The sequence below is a fragment of the Rhineura floridana genome, chromosome 7, assembly GCF_030035675.1.
Source record: "Rhineura floridana isolate rRhiFlo1 chromosome 7, rRhiFlo1.hap2, whole genome shotgun sequence".
NCBI classification, from domain to species: Eukaryota; Metazoa; Chordata; class Lepidosauria; order Squamata; family Rhineuridae; genus Rhineura; species Rhineura floridana.
This window is the reverse complement of record NC_084486.1, coordinates 7056979-7084863: the sequence shown is the minus strand read 5'-3', so window position 1 is coordinate 7084863 and position 27885 is coordinate 7056979. Positions and strand designations below refer to the sequence as shown.

Sequence of the window (27885 nt, the reverse complement as noted above, 5' to 3'; positions counted from 1 at the left end):
GTCCAAAGTAGGATAACCTCAGTTTCATCATTTTAGCTTCTAGTGATAGTTCTGGTTTAATTTGTTCTAACACCCAATTATTTGTCTTTTTCGCAGTCCATGGTATCTACAAAGCTCTCCTCCAACACCACATTTCAAATGAGTTGATTTTTCTGTTATCCACTTTTTTCACTGTCCAACTTTCACATCCATACATAGAGATCGGGAATACCATGGTCTGAATGATCCTGACTTAGTGTTCAGTGATACATCTTTGCATTTGAGGACCTTTTCTAGTTCTCTCACAGCTGCCCTCCCCAGTCCTAGCCTTCTTCTGATACCTGGACTATTGTCTCCATTTTGGTTAATGACTGTGCCAAGGTATTGATAATCCTTGACAAGTTCAATGAAGGGGGGTGAAATTGTGGCTCTCTATCAAAAGAGATTATATTTAAATGCTGCTTGTCACCATGGGCTAGGAAGGGGCAAACACCAGGAGTGAAGTCTGGCTTGGAGCATAAAATGCCGCACAAAGTTTCTGGTGCAGAGAATCTGCCAAGGTTTGAAAAGGCCACCCATTCTCACTGGTAGCGCCTCCAGCATCACCAATTATGCCGCCCGACAAGATCAGCCACACTAGACCTTCTCTCGGTCCCACCAGTTAAAACAGCTAGGCTGGTGCGGACCAGAGAGAGGGCATTTTCGATTGTGGCCCCCACCCTCTGGAATTCTCTTCCTTTTGATCTTCGTCATGCCCCCTCCCTGATAGGTTTCCGCCGGGCCTTGAAGACCTGGCTGTTCAGGCAGGCCTATGGGATTTCTGGGATGGGTTAGTTTTTAATACTGTTTAGTTTAATTATTGAATGTGGTTTTCTGGTTTTATATTGTATTTTATTGTGATAGTGTACGTCGCCTAGAGTGACCATTAGTTCAGCCAGATAGGCGACTCATAAATAAAATATTATTATTATTATTATTATTATTATTACTCTCCCTCTGCTACTTGAAGGAGACAGTCCATCAGTGATCAGTAAGCCACTCTGAGATCTTGTTTTGGTTGAAGAGCAGGATAACAATTAAATAAAGCTTCTGTTAAGCTAAGTCCATGTCCTTGTATATTTTTAAATATATATAATGAACAGTTAACATATGTCAGATATGACAGGTGGATATAGCATTATGGAGAAAATATGACTTAGACTAGAAAGCCATCTCAAAACATTATAATATATGAAGAGGTGGTGAGGACTGTGGAGATGTGTAAGACCCCCCAGGCATGGGCATTGTTAGGAAGGGGCCCAAAGGATCCAAAGCCTGGGACTTTTGTGCCAGCTCCAGATTGTCTACCCCTCCCTTTTTAAAAAACTTTTTGTTTGGCAAAGTGCAGTACTAGTGTTGCTTTAATACTGTTAAACCTTTGTTTCATGATTTGACTAGACACAAACGAATCTGAATCTACTGGTGACACCTACTATGATGATGTTATGTTGCTCAGAGGCAACTATACATATAAATTAGCATATGCAAATTTGTGTCATGGGCCTCTACCCTAAATCCTAAGTATCTAGCAAGGTTCTTGCTCCTAGGACCCAACATTTCAAGATATAGTGCAGTGTCCTTATGTAGGAAATATAGCAGAATGAGGAAGAAAAATGGTTGTGAACTATTGATGATTGATACTAGCAAAACCAGATATCTTGTTCTTAACTACTTTTATGATCATTATATTTGTGAGAAATATCTTGTACGTTTTAGAAAAGAAAAGTTTGGAAAGAGTTAAAATGAATTTAGGACAAGAACTGGATGAAAGAATGGAATTGATTGTGGAGGAATATGCTGACTAAATTAGTATCAGCCGATCTGGAAAAAAATTGGAATTCAGTATCAATGGTTTCTAGCACGTTATAAATTGTCAGATTTATAATTCAGCATATGATTCTTGTTGATATGTGATTAGCCACACAAATTTCCTGCATACTGAGTGGGGAGAGGTGGGCAGACTTGTCCAGTAATATATCTTGACCTAATCTTCTGAATCTGATTAATGACAATGACTGACTGTCTAATATCACAAAATCCTAAAATAGCATTGCTGTGCTATCTTAACAACTTGGTTAATGACTGTATATAAAATTGTTCTGAAATTACTTATGGCTGTCAATATGTGCATAGCAACCAGTTAGAACAAGACAGTTGCTCCATCAATTTATTTATGTTATTTCATTTCATTGTCATCCTACTCTTCAGCCAAATAAAGGCTCCAAGAGCGACTTACAGTTATCGGTGATAACCACATAAGACATGACACATGAGGAAAAGGGTTTGGGAAGAAGGAAATAAAATGCAAACTCAGGCATTGTTTCTTAATTACAGAATATATATTTGATACATATATGACTACAATCCAAATTTTACATGATAAATCACTTCTGAATTGTATGGAACTGACCTACTATAAGATCAATTAATGGGCAACAGATAATTATAGTTATTGAAAGATGGACTTTATTTGCAGGATAGAGCCAAAAGGAAGGCTTTGTTTTGGTAGTTAAACTGGCCACAGCCTAATTTTTGGCTTTGCAGAATGTGAAAGGTAGACACGTGTGGACTGCCATGTAAACAACAATAGATAATCAAGGTATCTATATCCAAGTAGATAATCAAACAGCATCTTAAAAACTGAGGCTCACGATCCCCTGACCAACCTAAGCATTTTGTGGATGATTTTGGGTTTGCCATGTCATACTATCTTCTCAAAAAACAGAGAACTTGAGGGCGAGGCCAGGGATAGCGCTGACATGTGGTAATCGCCTCATGTGCTCATTGTGCATTCAGTTTATAGAATTTACCAGAGACATAAATAGGCCTTTACGAAACCCTTGGTTAGGAATACTTGTGCATTACTGCCACCATGTAGGTTTTGTATTTATTTTTTGCACGCATGTGCCCCTCTTGTTAAAAAAAAAATGACTTAGAAACTGATTTGGACTCTTTCTCTCTGTCCCTGCCCTCTCCCTCATTTATTTTTTTAACAGGCTCTACTGAACACTCAGAACAAGTTGAGGACTTTAGTCCCTAATTTCACTTTCAACCTGGGATTCTCTGGGAAATTCTACCACACTGGTAAGATGTCATTGTCTTTCCACCTATCATGTATATTTCTTAAGGCCAAACAAACTGAGATGCCATCTACACAGTATCTTAAAAACTGAGGCTGAGCCTACGATCCCTTGGCCACCCTAAACATTTTGTGGATGATTTTGGGTTTGCCATATCAGGAGATATACAAAGAACCAGAGGGGGAGTTGTGTAAATGCCTTTTTCTGAACTAGATCAGGATCCTGGCATTGGGGTAGGGAGGGGAGCTTTAACCCTTTGCACCCCACTACAGGCTTTTGTTCTGGCAGGATATTGCCTTACTGGGATGCTTAACCTCTACAGAGGTGAGGCCTATTTGAATGGTTTGCTTCAGGAGACTACTGGATACAAATGGGTTTTCTGACAGCTCTTGGATGATCCTACTACAATGCCACAAAGGGGAGCTTTTCTGCCAGATCAAATAGCAGGCGAGAGGGGGAAGAGGGCTAATTTGGATCAGCACCACAGTGTAGGACAAAGGATTAATGCCCCCCTACCACCCACACCAGGTTCCCGGTATGGATTGGGTTCTGGTGCCTGCTATTTACTTTTAGAAGCCATTCACACAATAACTAATCATCCACTTTGGCCCTTAGAGTCTATGTTGACTGACAACTGAACAGCCACTTGCTTCTTTCTCTTCTTCCCACGAATCTCTAGGTACCAATGAGGAAGATGAAGGGGATGACATGCTGCTAAAGCATAGGAAGGAGTTCTGGTGGTTCCCCCACATGTGGAGTCACATGCAGCCACATCTCTTTCACAATGTTACTGTGCTAGCTGAGCAGATGAAACTCAACAAGCAGTTTGCTTTGGTAAGAGGGGATCTCATTAGCAATCTTTCAGGCTATAAGAAGATTCCAGATGTCTTCTTAATTATATTCTGCCAAATAAACAAACTTCCCTTCTCTTTGTCCCTGCATTGTCACCCAGAGATGATTTTTACTCTTCACAGGCAATTGGCAGTTTACATACCTAGCCTAAATGCATTGTGCCATAAACCTCAGTCCTTACTTCCTATTTACTAAGCTGCTTATTTACTTTTTGTGTTTATATTTGTATCTTATCCTATGGCCGGTTGCCATTATCTGTCCTTCTTCCATTCAGCAGACTGCTAGCAATTAAGTCAATAAAGATCTTTAAAACTTGTGTTCTGCTTCCAGGAACATGGGATCCCCACAGACTTGGGCTATGCAGTAGCCCCCCACCACTCTGGGGTTTATCCTGTCCATGCACAGCTCTATGAGGCATGGAAATCTGTCTGGGGCATCCAGGTGACCAGCACAGAGGAATATCCCCACCTTCGGCCTGCCCGGTACCGACGAGGGTTCATCCATAACGAGATCATGGTGAGACAATGGAACCCCTATTGATTATCAAGAAGAACCCTGGTGGATCAAGCCAGTAGCCCATTTGGACTATCATTCTGTTCTCACAGCAGCCAACCAGATGCCTACAAAAAGCCCACAAGCAAGACCTGAGTTAAATCAGTTTTGTGGCTAGTAGCCACTGAAAGTCTTATCCTCCATATATATGAGTGAAAGTCAGTTTTTTGTAGTAATCTCAGACCAGTATAAAATTCACAGTGCGGAATATGAGACAGGACAACTTCCAGTGAAGCCATGCAACTCTCCAGCATGGGGGCAGATAGTTCCCTCCTTTCGCTTTATCCTATATACTAATAGAGAACTTGGTTCTCTTTATCCAGTCGTTATGTAGCCAAAACAGCACCATCCATGCACAAGAGGAAGGCATGAGCAGACTTAGGAGAACTCCAAGATTTGCAGAAGTGCAACAAAAGCTTTAGGGAAAAAATCCGGGTGTGTGTGTGTGCGGACCTCAGAATAGTCTCATGAAGACTAAGCTGTGGTTGCTGAGCAACCACAGAACACCAAGTGGACTTTTTTTTGGTGGGTGAGGAAGAGAAATTATAATAGGAATGATAGCAGGATAGTAAATATGTTGGCACCATTTAACTCCTGTGGAATTGGGTGCTTCATTCTCAGCTCTGCTTTCTCCTTTGCCTCTTCCCACTGTTGGCTGCCGGAAAACTGACCACTGTCTCTAATCTCTCTACTCCCTTTGGCTCAGGTGTTGCCTCGACAGACTTGCGGTCTTTTCACTCACACCATCTTCTACAATGAGTATCCTGGTGGCTCCAAGGAGCTAGACAAAAGCATTCGTGGTGGTGAACTCTTCCTGACGGTGCTTCTAAACCCAGTAAGTGCTGCAATATTAGAGCCCAGTGTTTGTGATTGCCTGTGTGCTCCATGTTGTGAAGGATGAGCACCGTGTTGGTAACTCCTGAAGTAGACCAGATATGAGAAAATAATGTATATCTAGGAAGAACCTTTATCTCTGATGTGCAGCTCTTTGGATATGGTAAAATTAGTATATTTTTAGTACTTCCCTCCTCCCCCACCCCCATTTAAACAATGTAAGGAAAGTGAACTGTCATGTCTTAAAGTAGTTGCAAATATTCTAATAAAATCCATTTCTAAGTTAAATTTTGAATTTGTTTGAATATAACACTTGAACCACATTAAGTGCTTTTTACTGATTTTTTCCCCTAGTAAAATATTTAATTTCAAATGAGATAGCTATAGAGCATGTAAAATTAATATGGTGTACATTTTTAGTTTTATTAAGTATGTATCAAATAAACATGCTAAATCAGATCCCATTCAATTTAGAGCACTGAAAAACATTCTAGAACATTCTAAATAACATTTTCTAATTCCTCATTTTCCAGAAAATCCCTGTCACTGCTGAGCCCTTAGTGGCTTGGTGATATCCACTGAAAGAGGATCGCTGATATTCCCAGCCAGCTGTGCTTGGCCAGGGAAAAGGATGTAGGAGTGTCTCCGGTACCTTCCCCAAGCCTGATGTTTCTTAAAAATTATTCAGTGAGCAGTTTACACCTAATGTCAAAAAGCATGTCCTGTGTCCCCTTATCTCATTTTACTCCTAGTTTTTGGGCTTGGTTTGCCCTCCCCTTCCGTCATCCCTGCTATCACTCTGTAAGCTGATTGCTCTGCTGGCTAGCTGACTTGAAACTCTCACTCCTTCCACTTTTAACTGGTAACAATGCCCCACTGTTCAAACAACTAAGCAGCCTCTCTTCCCTGATCCATAGCAGATGAGTCAATCCTTGTGAGTATACTAGAAGTGCAAGAGTTAGAGTGTGCGTGCGTATGTTTAACTCTGCGGTATAAACATTGGATGTTTGATCTGACTAGCCAACAACCCCTGATGTCAACAAGTGAGATTACCTCTTTCTGTTCCAAGAAAAGGCAGATATGACATATCTTTGTCTATATTTTCCTGAAGCAAGAGTTGTACATCTCCCACTTGATTCCTGCAGTTCTCTCTCTACCAGGGATTGTCAGTGCTCTATTTTCAGCTATCGTTTCGCACATAGACTTTCTTGGTTTTTTATATCTTTAACTTAGAGGAGGAAAATGTCTGAGCTCAGTATTAGGATATTCCCAGAAAGGGAATAGTTGTGGCTCCTCAGATGAGGAGAGGGCAGGATCTTGTGGCATGACGTCAGACCTACCTATTGGCAATTAGTGTGACTAGTTTTAGATGTCATTATCAGACATCTAGGCCACCAGTTCAGAAAGGTGTGGGACTATAGCTCCAGGAGGGATTGCAGTAGTTATGCCAAAATAAGTTCAATTTAAAGTCTACATTAATTTCAAAAGATAATTAAAGAATTCTATTCAACAGTAGCTAGTCTAGATTATGGCTCCAGTTCTTCAAGGAACTCAACTGTGAAGACCAATCTCCTATCAAGTCCAGATACAATGCCTTGCAAAAAGTAATCAGACCCCTGACCAATGCTCTCATATTACTGAATGGTACATTGTAATTTCGTTCTCTATGATATTTTATTTTGAAACACTGAAACTCAACATCAATTACTGTAAGGTGACATTGGTTTTATGTTGGGAAATGTTTGTAGGAACAAAAAAACCTTAAATGTTGTTTGTGTAAGTATTCAACCCCCACACATCAGTATTTGGTAGAGCCACCTTCCGCTGCAATAACAGCTTTAAGTCTTTTGGGGTAGGTATGTACCAGCTTTGCACACAGTGTCGGAGGGATTTTGGCCCATTCTTCTTAGCAGATTTGCTCCAGGTCATTCAGGTTGGTTGCATTATGGACCGCAATTTTCAAAGAGCACCACAGGTTCTGAATAGAATTGAGAACAGGACTTTAACTGGGCTGCTGTAGGACATTCATCTTTTTGTTCTTGAGCACTCCGATGTTGTGTTGGCCTTGTGCTTGGGATCATTGTCCTGCTGAAAAGTGAATTTCCTCCCAAACTTCTTTTTTTAGTGGACTGAAGCAGGTTCTCCTGCAGTATTTCCCTGTATTTTGCTCCATCCATTCTTCCTTCAATTTTAACAAGATGCCCAATTCCTGCTGGTGAGAAGCATCCCCACAGCATGATGCTGCCACCACCATACTTCAGTGTAGGGATGGTGTTTCTTGAGGCATGGGCAGTGTTAGGTTTGTGCCACACATAGAGCATTGAGTTTTGGCCAAAAAGCTCTGTCTTGGTCTCATATGACCACAGACCTTTTTCCACATCTCAGCTGGGGCACTCTCATGCTTTCTGGCAAACTCCAGATGTGCTTTCAGATGGTACTTTTTGAGTAACAGCTTCTTTCTTGCCACCCTCCCATACAGGCCAGTGTTATGCAGAGCTCTTGATATGGTTGACGGGTGCACCATTACTCCACTCCCAGCCACTGAACTCTGTAGCTCCATCAAAGTGATTGTTGGCCTCTCTGTGGCTTCTCTCACAAGTCTCCTTGTTCGAGTGCTGAGTTTTGAGGGGTGGCCTTTTCTTGGCATTGCCTGGGTGATGTGATGCAGCTTCCACTTCCTGATCATTGATCCAACTGTGCTCACTGGGATATCCAAATGCTTGGATATTATTTGGTACCCTTTCCCTAATCTATGCATTTGTATTACATTATGCTCTTTGGTCTTCATTTTCCTTCATATCCACAGCCTGACCAATGATCCTTCAGCAGTGGGGTTTTTATCCTGACAGTGTGACAGCAATTTTAATGGTTCACAGGTGGAGGTAATTTGTGTCCTCGATAGTACAGTTCCTGTCATCTATGTAAAGTGGGAGCTTCCACAGCACAGGGGAACATGCAAGCAACATGTTTCAGTATTTTATGTTTCTTACAGACATTTCCCAACATAAAACCAATGTCACCTTACAATGATTGATTTTGAGTTTCATTGTTTCAAAATAAAATATCATACAGAACGAAATTACAATGTACCATTCGTAATTCAGTAATATGAGGGCATTGGTCAGGCATCTGATTACTTTTGGAAGGCACTGTATATAGAAAATTAACTCCTCTCCCAAACATGTTGATGAACATGATAAAGCAACAAACCCAGGAGATCTGCCCCTTTAAATGGAAAGTATTTTGTCAGAACTGCTAGAATCCTTGAGGCCTTCAATGGGAAGCTGCTGCTTTCCGCCTCCCACCTCATAATATTTAAGCAATTCTTTCTCTCCTGGGAGTCGCTTCTAAATATTTTAGCACTTGAAAAGTGCCATTGTGAGTTGTGTGCTCTGATGTTTTATGGTTCACAGGGAGTCTCTTCACATCAGCCTCTGTAATGTGGCAGTGTGCCCTTGGGTGTCAGAACACCACAATGTTGAAGGTTCAGAGCTGGAAAGGAAGTAACTGGCAGCAGGCCATGCATCACGGTCACGCTGGAAGCTCCAGCTGCTGGAGAGCTCCTGCTACTAGTTCCCAAAACTTGATTGGATCTCCATATTAAGATGGTCACATCTGATGGGAAAACTGGAGATCAGGGCTGTTGAAGAAAAAAGTGTTTGGGTGCTCACTGCCATGAATATGAACTTGATCTGATTAATGCCATACAAGGCCTGCCTGCTAGAAAATCAAACTGAATTCAAGACCTTGTTATTCTTCCTCTCTCCTATCCCGTTTCCTCACTTGTTAAATGTTATTTTACCTAGGGGCCAGATTCTCTGGGAAGCACTGCATATGAGATGCCTGCCCGTACTGGGCTTAATTAAAATGTTAATAGCTGTTGTTACCTGGTGAGAATGTGATTACCCACCATCTGTGCCTAGTGTCACTTATGGCATAGATAGTGGTGGAGGCCTGGTCTGTTTAGCCAGGTGAAAGATTCTATGTTAAAATGGAAGGTTCCTGGTTTTCACTTGACCTCCTATCTATTTAGGAGACTCATGAGTTTGCAGAAACTGTGTCTGAGCAGGGGCACCTGGTATCACTTAAACCATTTTTTGGAATCCAATACTGCTAAAAAAATATATTTTATTTTTTAAATAATGACCTGCCATAAGTGCTAACTCACTGCACCTTACACAGCAAAAGCCTTATGCTTTATTAAGCTGAAAACCAAGACTAGTACAGAAAAAGGTCTCAGGCGTCAACTGTCTTCTGAGTTTGGGCTTGTTTTGAGGCATCCAAGGACTGTGTGGTAAGTAATCATCATGAGCCACAGCAAAGTCCCTCCCTTTATGGCAACACAAAATTAAAGAGATGTCCTCTGACAGGCTTCTTTGAATTTAGCAGCCACCTGTTTTGTTCATTGTGGGAGCTCACTGAACAATTCATTGTTGCTGGGAAATTATCTTAGATTGTATATGAAAGGAAATGAAAGGCTTCCTGAAGGAAGCAAGACCTCAAGTTAGATCACATAGAATCTTTAAATGCTGGCCCTTTATAGTCCCTTTATAGTCCCATCCAACTGAATGCAGCTCTCTTTCAAGATAGTGAATTCTTATGAAATGCTTTAATCCATCCAGATAGGATTCAGCATTGTGAATTTTATTGTTATTAAACCTTGGGTGTTTTTTAATTGAAAGGCAGGATATAAATGGAACACATTTATAATAATAAATGAAATAATGAATAATAATAATTAATAATAATAATGAAACTAAAGAACCAAACAACAGGTGAGTATCCAGAGAACCTGCCCAACCTGCTTTGGAGTTGTGGATTTGGAGTATTTATTTATTTATTTATTGCACTTGTATACCGCCCCATAGCCGTAGCTCTCTGGGCGGTTTACAGCAATCAAAAACATTAAAACAAATATACAATTTAAAACACATATTTTAAAAACAATTTAAAACACAATTTTAAAATTTAAAACAATATAAAAACAATTTAAAACACATGCTAAAATGCCTGGGAGAAGAGGAAAGTTTTGACCTGGCACCAAAAAGATAACAGTGTTGACGCCAGGCGCACCTCGTCACAAAGATCATTCCATAATTTGGGGGCCACCACTGAGAAGGCCCTCTCCCTTGTTGCCACCCTCCCAGCTTCCCTTGGAGTAGGCACCCGGATGAGGGCCTTTGATCTTGAACGTAGTGTACGGGTGGGTTCGTATCGGGAGAGGCGTTCCATCAGGTATTGTGGTCCCAAGCTGTGTAAGGCTTTATAGGTCAAAACCAGCGCCTTGAATTGAGCTCGGAAACATACAGGCAGCCAATGCAAGCGGGCCAGAATCTGTTTTATATGTTCAGACCATCTGGTCCCTGTTACCAATCTGGCCGCTGCATTTTGAACAAGCTGCAGTTCTGAACCATCTTCAAAGGCAGCCCCACATAGAGTGCATTGCCAGAGCATGGACAACTGAAGCCAGGTTATCCCTGTCCAGATAGGACATAGTTGGACCACCAACCAAAGTTGGTAGAAGGCACTCCGTGCCACCGAGGCTACCTGAGCCTCAAGTGACAGAGATGGTTGTAGGAGAACCCACAAGCTACGAACCTGCTCCTTCAGAGGGAGTGCCACCCCATCCATGACAGGTTGGACATCCACCATCTGGTCAGAAGAACCACCCACTAGCAGCATCTCAGTCTTGTCTGGATTGAGCCTCAGTTTATTAGCCCTCATCCAGTCCATTGTCGCAGCCAGCCACTGGTTCAGCACATTGACAGCCTCACCTGAAGAAGATGAAAAGGAGAAATAGAGCTGCGTGTCATCAGCATACTGATGGCAACACACTCCAAAGCTCTGGATGACCGCACCCAATGGTTTCATGTAGATGTTGAACAGCATGGGGGACAGAACTGACCCCTGCAGAACCCCATACTAGAGAGTTCAGGGTGCCGAGTAATGTTCCCCAAGCACCACCTTCTGGAGGCGACCTGCCAAGTAGGAGTGGAACCACCTCAATGCAGTACCTCCCACTCCCAACTCAGCTAGTCCCCCCAGAAGGATACCATGGTCGATGGTATCGAAAGCCGCTGAGAGATCAAGGAGAATCAACAGAGTCACACTCCCCCTGTCTCCCTCCAGACAAAGGTCGTCATACAGGGCAACCAAGGCTGTTTCCGTGCCAAAACCAGGCCTGAAACCCAACTGAAATGGATCCAGATAATCGGTCTCATCCAAGAGTGTCTGGAGCTGGCCTGCAACCACTTGTTCCAGGACCTTGCCCAGGAATGGAACATTTGCTACTTGCCTATAGTTATTAAGATTTTCTGTGTCCAGGGAGGGCCTCTTCAGGAGTGGTCTCACTACTGCCTCTTTCAGGCAGCCAGGGACCACCCCCTCTCGCAGAGAGGCATTAATCACTTCCCTGGCCCAGCCAGCTGTTCCATCCCTGCTAGCTTTTATTAGCCAAGAAGGGCAAGGATCTAGCACAGAAGTGGTTGCACGAACCTGTCCAAGCACCTTGTCAACGTCCTCAAGCTGCACCAACTGAAACTCATCCAAGAAATCAGGACAAGGCTGTGCTCTGGATACCTCGCTTGATTCACCTGCTAAAACATTGGAGTCTAAGTCCTGGCGGATGCTAAAGATTTTATCCTAGAAGTGCCTAGCAAATTCATTACAACGGGCCTCAGATGGTTCTACCATGTCCCTGGGGCCAAAGTGTAATAGCCCCCGGACAATTCTGAAGAGCTCCGCTGGGCGGCAGATTGATGATTTGATAGTGGCAGCAAAATATTGTTTTTTTGCTGCCCTCACTGCCCCTAAATACAGCTTACCATAGGCACTTACCAGTGTATAATTGCATCCACTAGGAGTTCGCCTCCATCTGCACTCAAGCCCTCCTATATTGTAATTGATTCTTTTCATTTTTCACAGAATAGGGCCTACTGAGAGAATATGTGAGATGCATGTTGGGCAGTGCAGCATTAGCAGTCTCCGCTGAGCAGAGAAGAAGCAGAAATAATTTTCCAAGTGATATTAATCTGTTGATATTAACAAATATCCCCATTTACTTTCTTGTTTGTAGATCAGCATCTTCATGACACACTTGTCCAATTATGGAAATGACCGGCTTGGGCTCTACACTTTTGAAAGCCTAGTCAAATTTGTGCAATGTTGGACCAACCTCCGTCTTCAGACTCTGCCTCCCATCCAGCTGGCCAAAAAGTATTTTGAAATATTTTCACAGGAAAAGAACCCTCTGTGGCAGGTGAGAAGGCATGTTCTAGGCTCTCCCAAGCATGTCCAGGACACTTTCTCCTTTACCAGAGCCTGCAGCTGAAGTTGTTTCTCTAATGTTAACATAAGGAATAGTGTTTAAAGCTAGTCCTACTCAGAGTAGACCCAATGAAGTTAATAATTAATTAACTTAGGTTCATTAATTTCAGTGGGTCTACTCTGCGTGGAACTCAGCTGAATGCAACCCATGGGCAAGTGAGTAGAGTGAACTTGAATTGGTTAGTCTAGAAGAGAGGAGCCTTCAGTCCCAAGGCTTTACATGGAGAATACCCAAAGCCATGAACTAGTGGTGGTTCTGGGATCTAGAAAGCTGCATGATGGAACAAGCTAGCTTTTCTGAACAGAATCTGGTATCTTCTTCAAAATGTCAGGCTCAGTTTTTAAAACATTCATGCCTCCTTAGTTGAGTGACAAATTTAAAAATGCATTCTTACAAACCTTAGCAGACTGAATAGAGTTCTACTTGCAGTTCTGATCTTCTGATTCTCCCAACATTACACATAGAATTGTATTTACACTTTACCCCAAATCCATGTTTAAAAGCATGGGAGACAACATGCAGTGTCCCACAAGGTAATTTCCAGGGTGCAGAGTGGCAGTCTTTCAGCACCATCATCTGGTACTGTTGACTGGATAGGTGTGGAGCTACTGCAAAGTGGTGCTCCTGATAGGATATTATCATCAGTGGCATTGAAAGGCAGGAGAGCAGTGTCACTTCAAAAACTCCCTGGGTCAGTTCTCTTCCACAGATTGTACTGGGACTTTGACAGGAAGGCTTTTTATATCTATTTTAAAACTCCACAAGCCAATATCTAGAAAGGGGGACTCTCTTAATTGGTCCCCAGCTCCTGTAGAGGAGTGTCACAATTCTTTTTACCCACATATACCCTTTTCTCATCTAGAATTGAGCACTAAAGCAAACATATGACAGTCAAGGTATACATTAACTTCTTGTAGCATCTATGAAGTTTTGAAACAGGGACATTGGCATGAACGTTAGTTTCCCCAGTACTAGAAGCTTGGAAGTCCTCGATATCAGAGACGGTAATCTTAGTAAGTTCAGTCTGAGAATCAAGTGGGGCAGGTAGCATGCCAACAGAATCAGGTTCTCTTTGTCCCTAGAACTTAATGCAGTCAAGCAATTCTCTGAACAGAACAACTGTTCTTCAGGAGCAGAACAGCTACTGAAGGAATTGGAATCTTTCAAATCACAGTAACCTCCATCACCCTGGTTGTAAGGTGATGCTGTGCTAAGAACCCAGCAGGACTCAACCCTGAGTGAGAACAGATTCACATGTGTCATCCAAGCAGGACTGTGTGATACAAGCCTGTTTGGCCCCATGGATAGTAAAAGTCACATTGATAGCATTAAATGGCAGTTATTACAAGCTTGGAGGGCATCCAGGAGCCACAGCACTAGGAGAAAGACTGGGAAGGGGAAGTTCTCTCAGCTTCCTCACCAGGCCAGGCCTTGTCTCAGACCAATAAATTTAAATTTAAATAAATTTCTATTTTTCCAGCATCTTGGCTTTGGCCCCTCCTTCTTTTTCCAGACCAATAAAACCACCCCTTCCCTACCTCCCCCCCAACCCCCCCCCCGAGAACAACGAAAATGAATGACAACTGATAGCATGAAAAGGATGGGGCAAAAAAGCAACAAAACCTTTTTTTATCACACATACAACAAATAAACATCAATAGGTGTTACAGAGTATATAATATGTCAAAGTTTTTTTTTAAATTATTCCATGCATCAGTGTGTATCTTTTTCTTATGCAGCTAAGTAATAAATTCAAGATAAGCACTAAACCAGACCACCAATGGTCTGCGAGCTTTATTTAGGTGGTCCATGGCATGTTGGCATTAAATATTTATATTGCCTTCAGTTGTATTTTTGTGTCTTTTATTTCTTATATTATTTGTGTCAAGAACGCCTGGTTTCTAAAATGGTTCTGAGGCAAGGAATTGTGGGGGGAATCATCTTGCCTGAAATGTGGCCTCTGAGAAGGCCATGAGATAGCAGCTCTCACAGCTGAAGCTAGTTAATTCGGGTGCAGGCTAGAACACCTGCTTATCATTTGAGGCTGGTACTTCAAGGCCAATAGGCACGAAAGCTCCAGAAGGTTTCATCATCAGAAAGCCCCCTGATTGGATAATTAATTCCTGGCTGTTGCTGGGCATTTTCCCATAAGAATAGAATTCAGACCTTAGCCTTTGTTCCCCTGTGGTTGATAATGCTACCTATGTGGGGTTCCATCTTCCATCTGCTATCCAGGCTATACATCTCTAGGGAGATGTGGAACCATGAAGTTATTTTCCTGTTTACCTCTATTGTAAGTATAGATTAGGCTAGACTGTTTTGTTATTTTTGTCTGTGACGGTAACTCTCTTTATTTTACTGGGCCCTCAAGGATGTGGGCTTTAAAGAATTATTTTGCTGCTATACTTGTGCACTTATATTTTATTTAATAAAGCTACTTTTTATATACCAGTGTGTGTTCATTGCAGGGGGAGATTTGGCTCTGAATCCAGCACCTTGGCAAATTAGCCACGTACTACTGTATATTTGGGTATTTTGCCTAAAGGCTCCAAGATAAGGAGTGTACCTTTGGCTCTTGACTTTGGAATCCTTGGCAGGTCTATTTCTGGCACTTTGGGTTTCCCCTTGGCCCAGAGTGGGTGACCAGGATTAAGGGGTGGTGGCAGTCTACCTATCTTGCAGGGTTGGTGTTTGTTTACGCAGCCCTGGTAAGGGAGGCACAGGTTGTGCCTTGCCAGGATCAATTGCCCTGGGTTTGGGAATTGAGTCCTGGGACTGAACTGGCGGCAGTGGTTCATGACAATTTTTATTACAATTTCAATTCTATGGAATGCAAATTGTGATACAAAAAATGAAATGAAAGAAGCAATTAAGCAGATGCCACTTTACTGCCCAAGGAACTGTGGCATACACAATTGTGGGGTAAAGATGTAACCTGGTTCTCTTGGTGTCAGGTTGGTAATTTTATTAGGTGACCTGTTATCAAAAGGCAAGCCCTGTGAGATCTTTCTCTGTTTGAATAATTGTTATTGAACATGGAAGACTTGGACAGTGGTTTGGTGTCACAAATATATGCCTTTCTTTTACAGAAGGATATAGGTTCCGTGGATAGCTTAAGGTGAATGTGGGGAATGGAGTTGGAAGTGGAAATTGAGGAGGGAGTGTGGATATCTATGTGGACTAGATTTCCATATAAATCTATATCTGCAGTGACAAAGGAATTGATGTTAAAGGTGGTTCAAAAATGGTATTTAACCCCTGTGAAGTTATCCTATATCTCTAAAACTGCCTCCTTTCTTTGCTGGAGGGGTTGTGCAGAGAAAGGCTCTTTCACCCATATCTGGTGGACCTACAGTGAAGTTATTAAGTTCTGGCACTCAGTGTTTTCAGAAATGGAAAAGATTACAAATCAAAACATATATAGAATTCCCAATTTGGCTTGACTAAATTTGTTTCAGAATGAAAATTTGACCCTAAACTTTAGGATAAGCAGTTAATTAGTTTTATGATAGTTGCACCCCTATCTCTTATTGCTCAGTTTTGGGAAGACTTAAAAGGCATCTCCAACCTCCTGTGGTACAATAAAATTTGGCAGTTAGCATTGATAGAGAAACTTACATAAAAGATAAAGATTGCAAAAGGTGGAAAACAAAAGGACACATTTATCACAGAATGGCCAAGTTTATTTCCTACACTAATGAGACAGGAATATCAAGGTCCCCAAGGCTTTCTGCTTTTATGGATTTTGTAAAGGTGAATAGCTCTTTTTTTGTACTGTGTTCTTTTTCTTTGAATCTAGGTGCAGAAAATTTTGGTGGTTTTTTTAAATACTTTTGTTGATTCTCAATACATAGTCAAGACATTCATAATTTCCTGGCTTTGTACCCCTCTGTCTTGGTTGTTTTGGTATATCAAATAAATAAATAAAAGAAGCAATAAAAGTAAAAATCATACAGCATCTAGCACAGCCCATTACAGGTGCTACAGCAGAAAAATCATTAAGTGGCCTGCCAAGACCCTTAGCAATTTTCAACTGTGGAGGAAAGGTTTGGGAGCCACTGTCTTAAAGGAATCTCCTCTATTGTCGTTTCCTTACCCTCCTGCCTTCCCAAGGATGATGTGTAAAAGAAACTACTCAGTAACTCCTAACATCAGGCACAAGCTTTTTTGCCTTGTATGTCATCTGGAATTGTTACCATATATATTCCTTCTGAAGCTTTGTTGGCCTGGTGCATCTCAGCTTCTCCTGCTCTGAATTTGTGGGACAATATTCTATTTATGATAGACTGCCCACTAAGTGGGCCCTTGATTACTTGGTGTCACAGACTTTAGGGCAGGAGTGGGGAAACGTTTTGGCCTAGTGGGCCAGATCACTCTCTGCCCTCACCTCCACAAGTTGGATGGGACAATTCGCCTCTCCAAGTCCCTTGTGCAGAGCTTCCCAAGCGCTCATTGTTGGGTGCTTGGGAACTGCTGTGCAAGGGATTTTGCCCACCCTACCCTCAGCAAAGATGATTTCTGCAGGGATTGATTGCACAATCAATCCAGCTGCATCTCTGTCTGCCTGTCAGGGATCCCCAGGTCCCTCTCAGCTTCACTTCATGTAAACACAGGCTTACTTAATTTTCCGCTGCCACTGATTTTTACAGAATACTTTCAGCACCCTCCTGGTAGTGTGCATAGGAGGCTTTAGGCGTGCAATGGACACCAACACTGAGAGACAGGATAAACCTTAAAATAAGTTTGTAGGTTTGTTAAAGGGATAGTATTTACATCAGGGGATACCAATGGCTATATTGGAGCTTTAAGGTGCTTGTTGATAGTTTCTGAAGACTCAAGAGATGCTGTAGCTGACACCAGCCTCTTAAGTGGCTTTTAAAAAGGTAAAGGTGTCCCCGCACTTATAGTGCAAGTCGTTTCCGACTCTTAGGGTGACGTCTTGCGACGTTTACTAGGCAGACGATATATATGGGGTGGGATTGCCAGTTCCTTCCCCAGCCTTTCTTTACCCCCCAGCATAGGCCGGGTACTCATTTTACCAACCATGGATGGATGGAAGGCTGAGTGGACCTCGACCCCTTTTACCGGAGATTCGACTTCCTCCTTCTGTTGGAATCGAACTCCGGCCATTTATTTATTTATTTATTTATTTATTTATTTATTTATTACATTTATACCCCGCCTTATGGCCCAAAGGCCCTCAAAGGCCATGAACAGAGCTTTGGCTGCGTTACCACCACTTACCACTCTGCCACTCTAAAAGTGGCTTTTACTTCAGGCCAATTTCCCTAATTTTCCACCCCATATAATTTTCCACCCCACTTCAGTCATGTGTGCTCTGGTAACCTCTAGATTGGATTACTGCAATGCGCTCTACGTGGGGCTGCCTTTGAAGACAGTTCGGAAACTACAGCTAGTGCAAAACGCAGCTGCTAGAATGTTGACGAGGACCAGGCGGTCCGCACATATAACACCTGTCCTGGCTTGTTTGCACTGGCTACCTATTTGTTTCCGGGCTAAATTCAAAGTGCTAGTTTTGACTTATAAAGCCTTACACGGCGCAGGACCACAATACCTAGCAGAACGCCTCTCCCGATATGAACCTACCCGCTCACTACGTTCAACATTAAAGGCCCTCCTCCGAGTCCCAACCCACAGAGAGGCTCGGAGGGTTGTAACAAGATCCAGGGCCTTTTCAGTAGTGGCCCCCGAATTATGGAACAGTCTCCCCGATGAGGTACGCCTGGCGCCTACACTTTTATCTTTTTGGCGCCAGGTTAAAACCTTTTTATTCTCCCAGGCATTTTAACTTAATTTATTTTTTAGCTTTCAATCTATACCAGGCTGTTTTACTGTTTAATATGTATGCTTTTTACTGACCTTTGTAATTTTATTGTATTTTACTCTATGTTGTGCACTGCCCTGAGAGCCTTTTGGCTGTGGGCGGTATAGAAATCGAAATAAATAAATAAAAATAAAATAAATGCTCCCGTAACCCAATTGAGCTACTGGGGACAATCTGCCTCTGTATCCCAAAGCTGTTCCAGTGGTTCTCCTGGCTGTTTGAATAGTTTAGCCAACCTTTAACCTGCTTGTATCACCTTCCTCTGGTCAGTCCTTTTCATGGGGCAGCCTCTCAGACCAACTCAGTCACTGGCTCCCTTGATCTTTCCCAGACAAGTATTATCAGCACACATAGTATTAATATGCAGGCCTCATTTTTTCCCTTGGCTGTTCTCTGGTCTTATTTCTCACACTGCCCTCATCAACCAACTCCCTGTCTCCTCAACTTCCAACTCTACTAACTGACCACCATCAACAACTCACCCTCTTTCACACAGGTAACTCCCAACTGACTGCAACCTCCAGCCAATCCGTCTGCTGTTCCCAGACCAATTAAAATGAGTTTACCTGATCCACCTGGCTCCATCTAATAAAATCTCAAAGCAATGGTATCTCTTTTCTCTCAGAATTTGTCACCAAGCAGCCGTTGCTTAAGCAGGCTCATAACAATACAAGGCCTCATGACAGTCACAGATTTTTTTTTTTTTCTGAACACAGACACATATATACAGAGTCTCTCCACATATATACAATGTCAGGTGTGAGGCAGGAGGGCATGGTTTGGGGAAAACAGCCTGGCAGACTATACTGGGACCTGTGCTGGGCTATATTTGGTCTGCTGATTCGAGGCTCTCCACAGCTGCTTTAGGGTTTTCGTAGCGGAGAGGAGAATGCAACCATTTCAACTTTGGCACAAGGGTTGTCTAAAACATATGCATTTTATAACATAGTATCTCTATTACTTTTCATAAAGGATTATTCTCAGATAGCACAGCCACTCTCTAAATATGGTTTTATTAGCGTGCTCAGTTGCCAGTATGTTTTTTTTTTAATTATGAAATATTTAAAAGAATGAGGTTGTAGTTAAGCAGTATGACTCCAGGAGGCCATGCAACAAATGGAAGCATTGCTGTGGTGTCATGGGTAGTCTCAAAGAGGGTATTTGTACATCTGCTGTAGACCAGAGCAAGAGTGCTTGGGGTGTAAACACAGCTGTATGTCGGGGTTCTCATGCTTAGTGTAATTATTCCCCACATTATCTTATGCGTGATTTATTAATTGATGTAGAACCCTTGTGATGACAAGAGGCACAAGGACATCTGGTCCAAAGAGAAGACATGTGACCGGCTTCCCAAGTTTCTCATCGTTGGTCCTCAAAAAACTGGTAATATAATCCACTGAACACCAGTGATCTTGGTGCCTTTTTTGTTTTTATAGTGGAATGTAAGAGGGAACCTGTGGTCCTCCAGATGTTCTTGCATTCCAACTCCCATCAGTCCCAGGCAGCATGGTCGATAGTCATGTAGCCTTACAACATCTGGAGGGCTACAAGTACTCTATTGCTGCCTTAAAACTTGGTGGGACCCTGACTTAGTCCTTCTGGGAAATGTCAGAAGATGCAGGGAAGGCAATACCAAGCTGTGAAATGCCAAAATCAGTTGTATGCTCTCCTGAATTTCCCTGGGTTGTCTGTTTCACACAGTTTATTTATTTATTTATTTATTAAATTTATTAGTCGCCCATCTGGCTGGTTATCCAGCCACTCTGGGCAACATACAACATAAAAACATACAATTCACATTAGAGCATTTTTAAAAAAATGTTTTAAACTTTAAACCAGGCTATGCTTAGCTGGTGCCATCATTCCAGGACTACCAAGCTGAGATAAGGTGTACAACACAAACTGGTAATCCTGTGAGTATAGGAAGGGAATAGTGTTGCCTCTACAGGTGTGACTGTGTCAGGTTTTAAAGGATGTCGGTAGATCTTTCCACCTTAATCATTTATATTGTGATTTGCTTCTACAAAAAGCCTTCTCCCAGTAAAGTTCATGTCCTGTCTCTTCCAGTTAGAGTTGCCCGAGCGGTTCATTCTGTCTTGGGAGCTTTCCTTACCAGGTTAAGCATAATGGGAGACAACTCTATGTGTCTTGAAATGCTGCTGGCACAAACTTATGTTTCAGATGATTTTGCTCACAGAACAACCCTCAGTGTCATCCCTCATGAATTCTTTTGTCTTGTTTTCACTGCTTTGTTGCAGGCACAACCGCTGTGCACCTCTTCCTCTCCATGCACCCAGCTGTTACCAGTAACTTTCCAAGCCCTTCCACCTACGAAGAGATCCAGTTCTTTAATGGACCCAACTATCACAACGGAATTGATTGGTAAGCGCAGGGACTCGTGTGCATCCTCTTTTCCACTTGCTCTGCCTCATAAGAAGCATTCAGCAGGCCTCTGATTCTGTTTAGTAAGACATTCTGACACTCATCAGAAAACTTTCAGTGGTATGAAAAATCATAATTTGTGCAGGATTCAATCAACCTTTTTGCCATGTTGTGTACGTTAACCTGCATTAACTTTAAAGTTCAGTCTGTTGTGGAAACAACCTTTTAAAGAGATTTGAAACAAAAGGTTTTGCTTAAAATGGTATGGTAGCATTGGAGAACAGTGGTCTGTTTGGATGGTCCTATGGCTGCCTTTGTAGCAACTCAATTAAATCAAACTGTAAATCAAACCTGCAGCTTCTGGCATACAGCAAAGTAGGCAGTGCTTGTCTGGTCATGTATCTCCATACGACATGCCCTGATTTCAGCCTCAGTCGAGTCTAACATGGTGGTTCAGGTCTTGATTGTTCTTGTGGACATAACACATACATAGATTACTGCATGAAGGAGACCAGAGGGAAATCTTCCTCCGAAATAGCTTCTGCTACTGTGATGCATGTCATTATGCGGGTATAGGTGTATCATATTGGAGCCTGATTCTCATGCAACATGACTAAAACCTGGTGCTGCATTGGGACTGGAGTTGAGAGAATGAGTTGTGTTAGCAGAATACTGTATTGGCCTTTGTTCTCTTGCATTCAGCTTTGAGTCTATCATTGCCTGCATGTTCTCTATGGCAGGGCAAAATGCCAGGAGCTACTATTTTATTTATTTATTTTATTCGATTTATATACCGCCCACAGCCCAAAGGCTCTCTGCTAGCCTCTGCTGTGTTCCTATTAAGTCATTCTCTGTCGCCATTATTACACATGCCTTCTCATGCTCTCCTGATGTTCTTTATTTGACAGGTACATGGAGTTCTTCCCCATCCCCTCTAATGCCAGCACAGACTTCATGTTTGAGAAAAGTGCCAATTACTTTGACACTGAAGTAGTACCGAAGCGAAGTGCGGCCCTGCTTCCACGGGCCAAAATAATTGCCATCCTGATCAACCCAGCTGACAGAGCCTACTCCTGGTATCAGGTACTTCCTTGAGAACTACGTCTGGTACCATGACCAAGCTGGTGGACTTGGGGGGATATGGTAATGCCTGTGATATGCTGCTTTGTACGCTGGGAAGAGCACTGTGCTCCTACTTCACTAATCTCTGCCTCTTCCCCTCATTACATACTTGTAGCACCAGCGTGCTCACAACGACCCTGTGGCACTCAACTATACTTTCTACCAGATCATTTCTGCTGGTCCCCAAGCCCCTCAAGACTTGCACAATCTGCAAAGCCACTGTCTGGACCCTGGATTGTATTCCACTCATCTGGAGAGATGGTTGATGTATTATCCTTCTGGACAGGTACAGCAGCCTTTTGAAAGTGGTGTTTATAAATAAAAGGTTATAAAGTTTATAATTATATTATTATGTAGTGCAAGTGGTAACTTGAAGGTGAATCTTATATCATTTTAATACATCTTCATATGCTTATATATTTTTACATGTAGAGAGAGAGGGAGAGAGAGAGTGTGTGTGTGTGTGTTTTAACTCAGTTGTTTAAAACTTGAAGACATTCCAACCTTAGCAGGTAGCTCTTCGGGCATTAGAATTCATAGTGGAAGGAAACTAGAATACCTTCTTGTGCTTTTGGGCTTTCTTTGTTAGTCACTAGAGCCCTCTTCAGGTGCTTGCCTGAATACATGGATTAAAAGTTTGTAATGGGGGGGCATGCACACAGACTCTGCACCAAATATCCCCCAGCACCCCAGCTCCTCTCACACTTTTGTGTATTGATTGTGAAACTCTACAGGAGGTTTCTAGGTATGTTCCACTGAACATGCTTAGAAGGCTCAATGGGATTTGGAACCCTGCCCTCAAGATTCCTGATCACATGGAGGCTTCTAAACACATTCAGTGGAAAGCATGTGACCTTTGTGGTGAGTGCATGAAGGTCTGGAGGGACACTGAGGACAGGGCTTGTGTGTGCACCTCTGCTCACCTACACACTTTTACCCTCATGACTTCAGGCAAATGCCTGAAAAGGTGAAATCTGTATGTGGATTATTGTAGTCCTAGTAAGTCTATGAGAAAGGAACTCCACTCACTCATGTCACCCCTCCAGGAGGAAAAAACTGATCAGAAAACACAATTGCTTGGTAAATAAAGCCCAACCAGTAATCCACAAAATATTTGCCAGGTTTGCCTGCCTGCTTGCCTGTGTTTCTATATCAGGGGTGGGAAACCTTTGGTCCTCCAAATGTTGCTGAACTACCACTCACATATTTTCCTTGCCATTGCTCATGCTTGTCATGTCAGCAACAGCTTGAGGACCAAAGGTTTCACATCCCTGATCTTTATTGTGTTCCTTTCGTGCTCAATTAAACCAACATACTGCCTACAAAAATGATACATAGAATGCAGTAGGTGACTTCAGGCCTGGGACGATGATTGAGGCCCTCCAGGCCTGTTTGTTTCGCTCTCAGAACTTTTCCTAGGGTCACACGTGTGTGTGTTGTGTGTGTGTGTGTGTGTTGTACAAAGATATATTTTACATTCGTTGTTCAACCTACTTTTGCCTCGTGCCCCACCCACAAAGTTTTCCCAAAAGGGAATGTGGCTCTTTGGCTGAAAAAGGTTTCCCTTCCTTGACATAGAATCTTTGCTTTTCAAACTTGGATCTTGGTTGCTTTACATGTAAGATCAGCCAAGAGGGTGATTAGATTTACTCTGACAGATTTATGGCTTCTCTTTCCATTTAGGTTCTGGTTGTGGATGGACAGGAACTTCGACACAGCCCCATTTCCATCATGGAGAACATCCAAAGGTTTCTGGGGGTTACACCACTGTTCAACTATACCCAAGCACTCAAGTAAGGATTGTTTGCCTGCCTGCGTTTCTGTAAATAAGTTTCAAGGCTGATACTACTTCAGCAACTCCTTTCCCTATTGGGATTTCAGGAGGATCATGGTCTGCTGCAGACATATAGTTCCAGTCCAAAAAACTAGTAGTGTTGGAGTAAAACCAAATTCAAAATCCTCCTGATTCTTTCCCTCTCAGAGGACATTTGCTGGTTTGTGAAACCATCATTTCCTGGTTTAGATGTCATGGGATGTCACAGGAAACAGGTTTAACAAACTAGAAAGGCTCCACTGAAACCAGGTACATGTGGGTAGGGGAGATGGGCTGAAGTGTTAGAGCTCATCAGTTGTTCCCACACCAACAAACTATGGTTTGTTGGACAGGTCACATTATATCAGAACTGGGGCTCATTCTATATAATGACAGATTGGGGATTCTGTTGGTGTACTGCCGACCCCACTGCCCAACGGACTCCCTAACTGAGCTGACAGAGGTAGTCTCGGATGTACTGCTGAGATCCCCCAGACTGATGATGCTGGGGGATGTCAACATCCATGCCGAGGCCGCCTTATCTGGAGCAGCTCAGGACTTCATGGTTTCCATGACAACCATGGGGCTGTCCCAATATGTTACTGGCCCAACACATGTAGCAGGCCATACTCTAGATCTGGTTTTCGCAACTGGACATGGAGATGATGATCTGATGGTAGGGAGTTTTACATCAGTCCCTCTGTCATGGACAGTTCATCGCTTGTTGAGGTTTAGACTTACAGCGGCTCTTCCCCTCTGTAAGGGTGGGGGATCTATTAAGATGGTCCGCCCCCAGAGACTTATGACTTCTGATGGTTTTCAAAGGGCTCTGGGGAGTTTTCCGGCTGATAGGACTGGCGCTCCTGTCGAAACCCTGGTTGAACTGTGGAATGCAGAAATGGCCCAGGCAGTTGACACGATCGCTCCTGCACGCCCTCTCCTGTGTAGAGCTCATGCAGCCCCATGGTATACTTTGGAGCTGAGAGCGATGAAACAGTCTAGGAGGCGGCTGGAGTGCAGATGGAGGCGAACTCCTGATGGATGCAATCATGCACTGGTAAGTGCCTACACTAAGTTGTACTTAGCGGCAGTGATGGCAGCAAAACAGCAATATTTTGCTGCCACTATTAAATCATCTATCTGCCGACCAGCGGAGCTTTTTAAAATTGTCCAACGGCTATTACATTCTGGCCCCAGCGACATGGTCGAATCATCTGAGGCCCGCTGTAATGAATTTGCTAGGCACTTCCAGGATAAAATCTTTTGCATCCGCCGGGACTTGGACTCCAGTGTTGTAGCAGTTGAATCGATTGAGGTATCCAGAGCACGGCCTTGTCCTGATTCTTTGGATGAGCTTCAGTTGGTACAGCTTGAGGACGTTGACAAGGTGCTTGGATTGGTGCGTGCAACCACTTCTCAGTTGGACCCTTGCCCCTCTTGGCTAATAAAAGCTAGCAGGCATGGAACAGCCGGCTGGGCCAAGGAAGTGATAAATGCCTCATTGCGAGAGGGAGTGGTCCCTAGCTGCCTGAAAGAGGCAGTGGTAAGACCACTTCTGAAGAAACCGTCCTTAGACCCAGAAAATCTTAACAATTACAGGCCGGTAGCAAATGTCCCATTCCTGGGCAACGTCCTTGAACGAGTGGTTGCCAGCCAGCTCCAGACACTCTTGGATGAAACCGATTCTCTAGATCCATTTCAATCGGGTTTCAGGCCTGGTTTTGGTACAGAGACAGCCTTGGTCGCCCTGTATGATGACCTTTGTCGGGAGAAAGACAGGGGGAGTGTGACTCTGTTGATTCTCCTTGATCTCTCAGCGGCTTTCGATACCATCGACCATGGTATCCTTCTGGGGAGACTCGCTGATTTGGGAGTTGGTGGCACTGCTTGGCAGTGGTTCCGCTCCTACTTGGCGGGTCGTCTCCAGAAGGTAGTGCTTGGGGAGCACTGCTCGACACCCTGGGTACTCCAGTATGGGGTTCCACAGGGGTCAGTTTTGTCCCCCATGCTTTTTAACATCTATATGAAGCCCCTGGGTGCGGTCATCAGGAGTTTTGGAGTGCATTGACATCAGTATGCTGATGACACGCAGCTCTACTCCTTTTCATCTTTTTCAGGTGAGGCTGTCAATGTACTGAACCGTTGCCTGGCTGTGACAATGGACTGGATGAGAGCTAATAAACTGAGGCTTAATCCAGATAAGACCGAGATGCTGTTAGTGGGAGGTTCTCCCGACCGGATGGTGGATGTTCAACCTGTTCTGGATGGGGTTACACTCCCCCTGAAGGAGCAGGTTCGTAGTTTGGGAGTTCACTTCACTGTCACTTGAGGATCAAGTAGCCTCGGTGGCAAACTTCGTTTGGTGGCCCAACTTCGCCCCTATCTGGATAAGGATGACCTCGCTTCAGTTGTCCATGCTCTGGTAACCTCTAAACTAGATTACTGCAATGTGCTGTACGTGGTACTGCCTTTGAAGACGGTTCGGAAACTGCAGCTCGTGCAAAATGCAGTGGCCAGATTGATAACGGGGACCAGGCGGTCCGAACATATAACACCGGTTCTGGCCCGCTTGCGTTGGCTGCCTATATGTTTCCGGGCCCGGTTCAAGGTGCTGGTTTTAACCTATAAAGCCTTATACGGTGCGGGACCACGATACCTGATGGAACGCCTCTCCCGATATGAACCTACCCGTACGCTACGCTCAGCATCGAAGGCCCTCCTCCGGGTGCCTACTCAGAGGGAGGCTCGGAGGGTGGCGACAAGAAAGAGGGCCTTCTCAGTGGCGGCCCCCAAATTATGGAATAGTCTTCCTGACGAGGTATGCCTGGCACCGACATTACTATCTTTTCGGCGCCAGGTTAAAACGTTCCTCTTTTCCCAGGCATTTTAGTATGTGTAAAAATGTTTGTTTTTAAATTTAAATTTTAAGCTTTTAAAAAAAACTGTTTTAAATATGTGTTTCATTGTATTTTATGCTGATTGTTGTGAACCGCCCAGGGAGCTTCGGCTATGGGCGGTATATAAATTTAATAAAATGAAATGAAATGAATGAAATGAAAATAATTAGCTACAACATCCCCGGTTGCTTCTGGGAGGTTACAGATTAAAAAGCCATATTCCTATTCAGAATATTTTCAGTATCTGTTTATTGTTTATGGTTATGGTTATTCCAAGGGTAGAAACACACTCACTGTGCATCTCCACCTCTCTCTTCTGAAAACAGGGGCACATGACAGTTGTCAAACACCACCCCTGCTTACTGTAAAACCTGGTGGGAGCAGCTTAAGTGTGTTTTATAAAAAAACTGAGCTTCAAAGAAATTTCTCAAGTAATCAGCAGATCAGCCCGTTCCCCCTCCAAGTGTAGCTAATGCAAATACTTTGTTCTGGCCAGTAGTGTATTCACAGCCTAATTATCAGATATATTTATTAGCACAGTTTGATCTGGACTGCTGGCATTGTTTTCACTTGGTTTTACTGCTGCATTGAGATTCAGACTTTACCTATTACTGTTTTGCATGTACTGCTGGTGTATTTTGTTTTAACGGTTTTACTTTCTTGTGAGTCGCCTTGAATACCACTGTATGGCAGTTATTGAATTGAGGGTATAATCCCATGGTCCCTGGAAAGGCATCTAAGGTGTCCCTGGGAAGGCACAGATCTAACCAACAGCTCTTGTAATGCCCTGGCCCAACTGATGTCAGTACTTTGACAAAAAGGGGGTGTTCCAGGAAGCATCTTGGATATGAAGCATCCAGAGCCCTCCTCTCCCACAACATGCCCTAAACCTGAGAGGTATTTAGTCATGCTCCTGAGCATGTTAAACATGGGAAAGAAAGGGAGGAAAACATTTAAAGCTGAAAAAAGGACATAGGAAGAAAGCAAGATATAAGGGGCCCACTGAGAGCCTGTGCCCAAGGACCCCCAGAAACATGGAGCCGGCCCTGGTCCCAACACTCCACCTGATGGCCCATGACCTCATAGGTTTGCTACTGGACTCTGGGCCATTTGTTTCACATCTTCTCTCAGTTACCTTCCACACAGGCAAGGACTTTAGCCAA

General features: G+C 43.2%; 1 protein-coding gene across 4 annotated transcripts in view; it reads left to right on the top strand.

The window, feature by feature from the left end:
- NDST2 (N-deacetylase and N-sulfotransferase 2) overlaps positions 1-27885 on the top strand; it is a 196154-nt gene that overhangs the window by 165288 nt on the left and 2981 nt on the right. For 3 of the 4 annotated variants that reach the window (XM_061634799.1, XM_061634801.1, XM_061634802.1), the window contains 10 exons: positions 3015-3102; positions 3778-3932; positions 4281-4466; positions 5209-5337; positions 12412-12594; positions 19795-19891; positions 20767-20890; positions 21799-21973; positions 22128-22298; positions 23696-23805. In XM_061634799.1, coding sequence (XP_061490783.1) covers positions 3015-3102; positions 3778-3932; positions 4281-4466; positions 5209-5337; positions 12412-12594; positions 19795-19891; positions 20767-20890; positions 21799-21973; positions 22128-22298; positions 23696-23805 — 1418 coding nt within the window. Of the gene's footprint in view, positions 1-3014; positions 3103-3777; positions 3933-4280; positions 4467-5208; positions 5338-12411; positions 12595-19794; positions 19892-20766; positions 20891-21798; positions 21974-22127; positions 22299-23695; positions 23806-25942; positions 27000-27885 lie in introns of those variants that run through there. The other variant, XM_061634803.1, reaches the window with a different exon arrangement.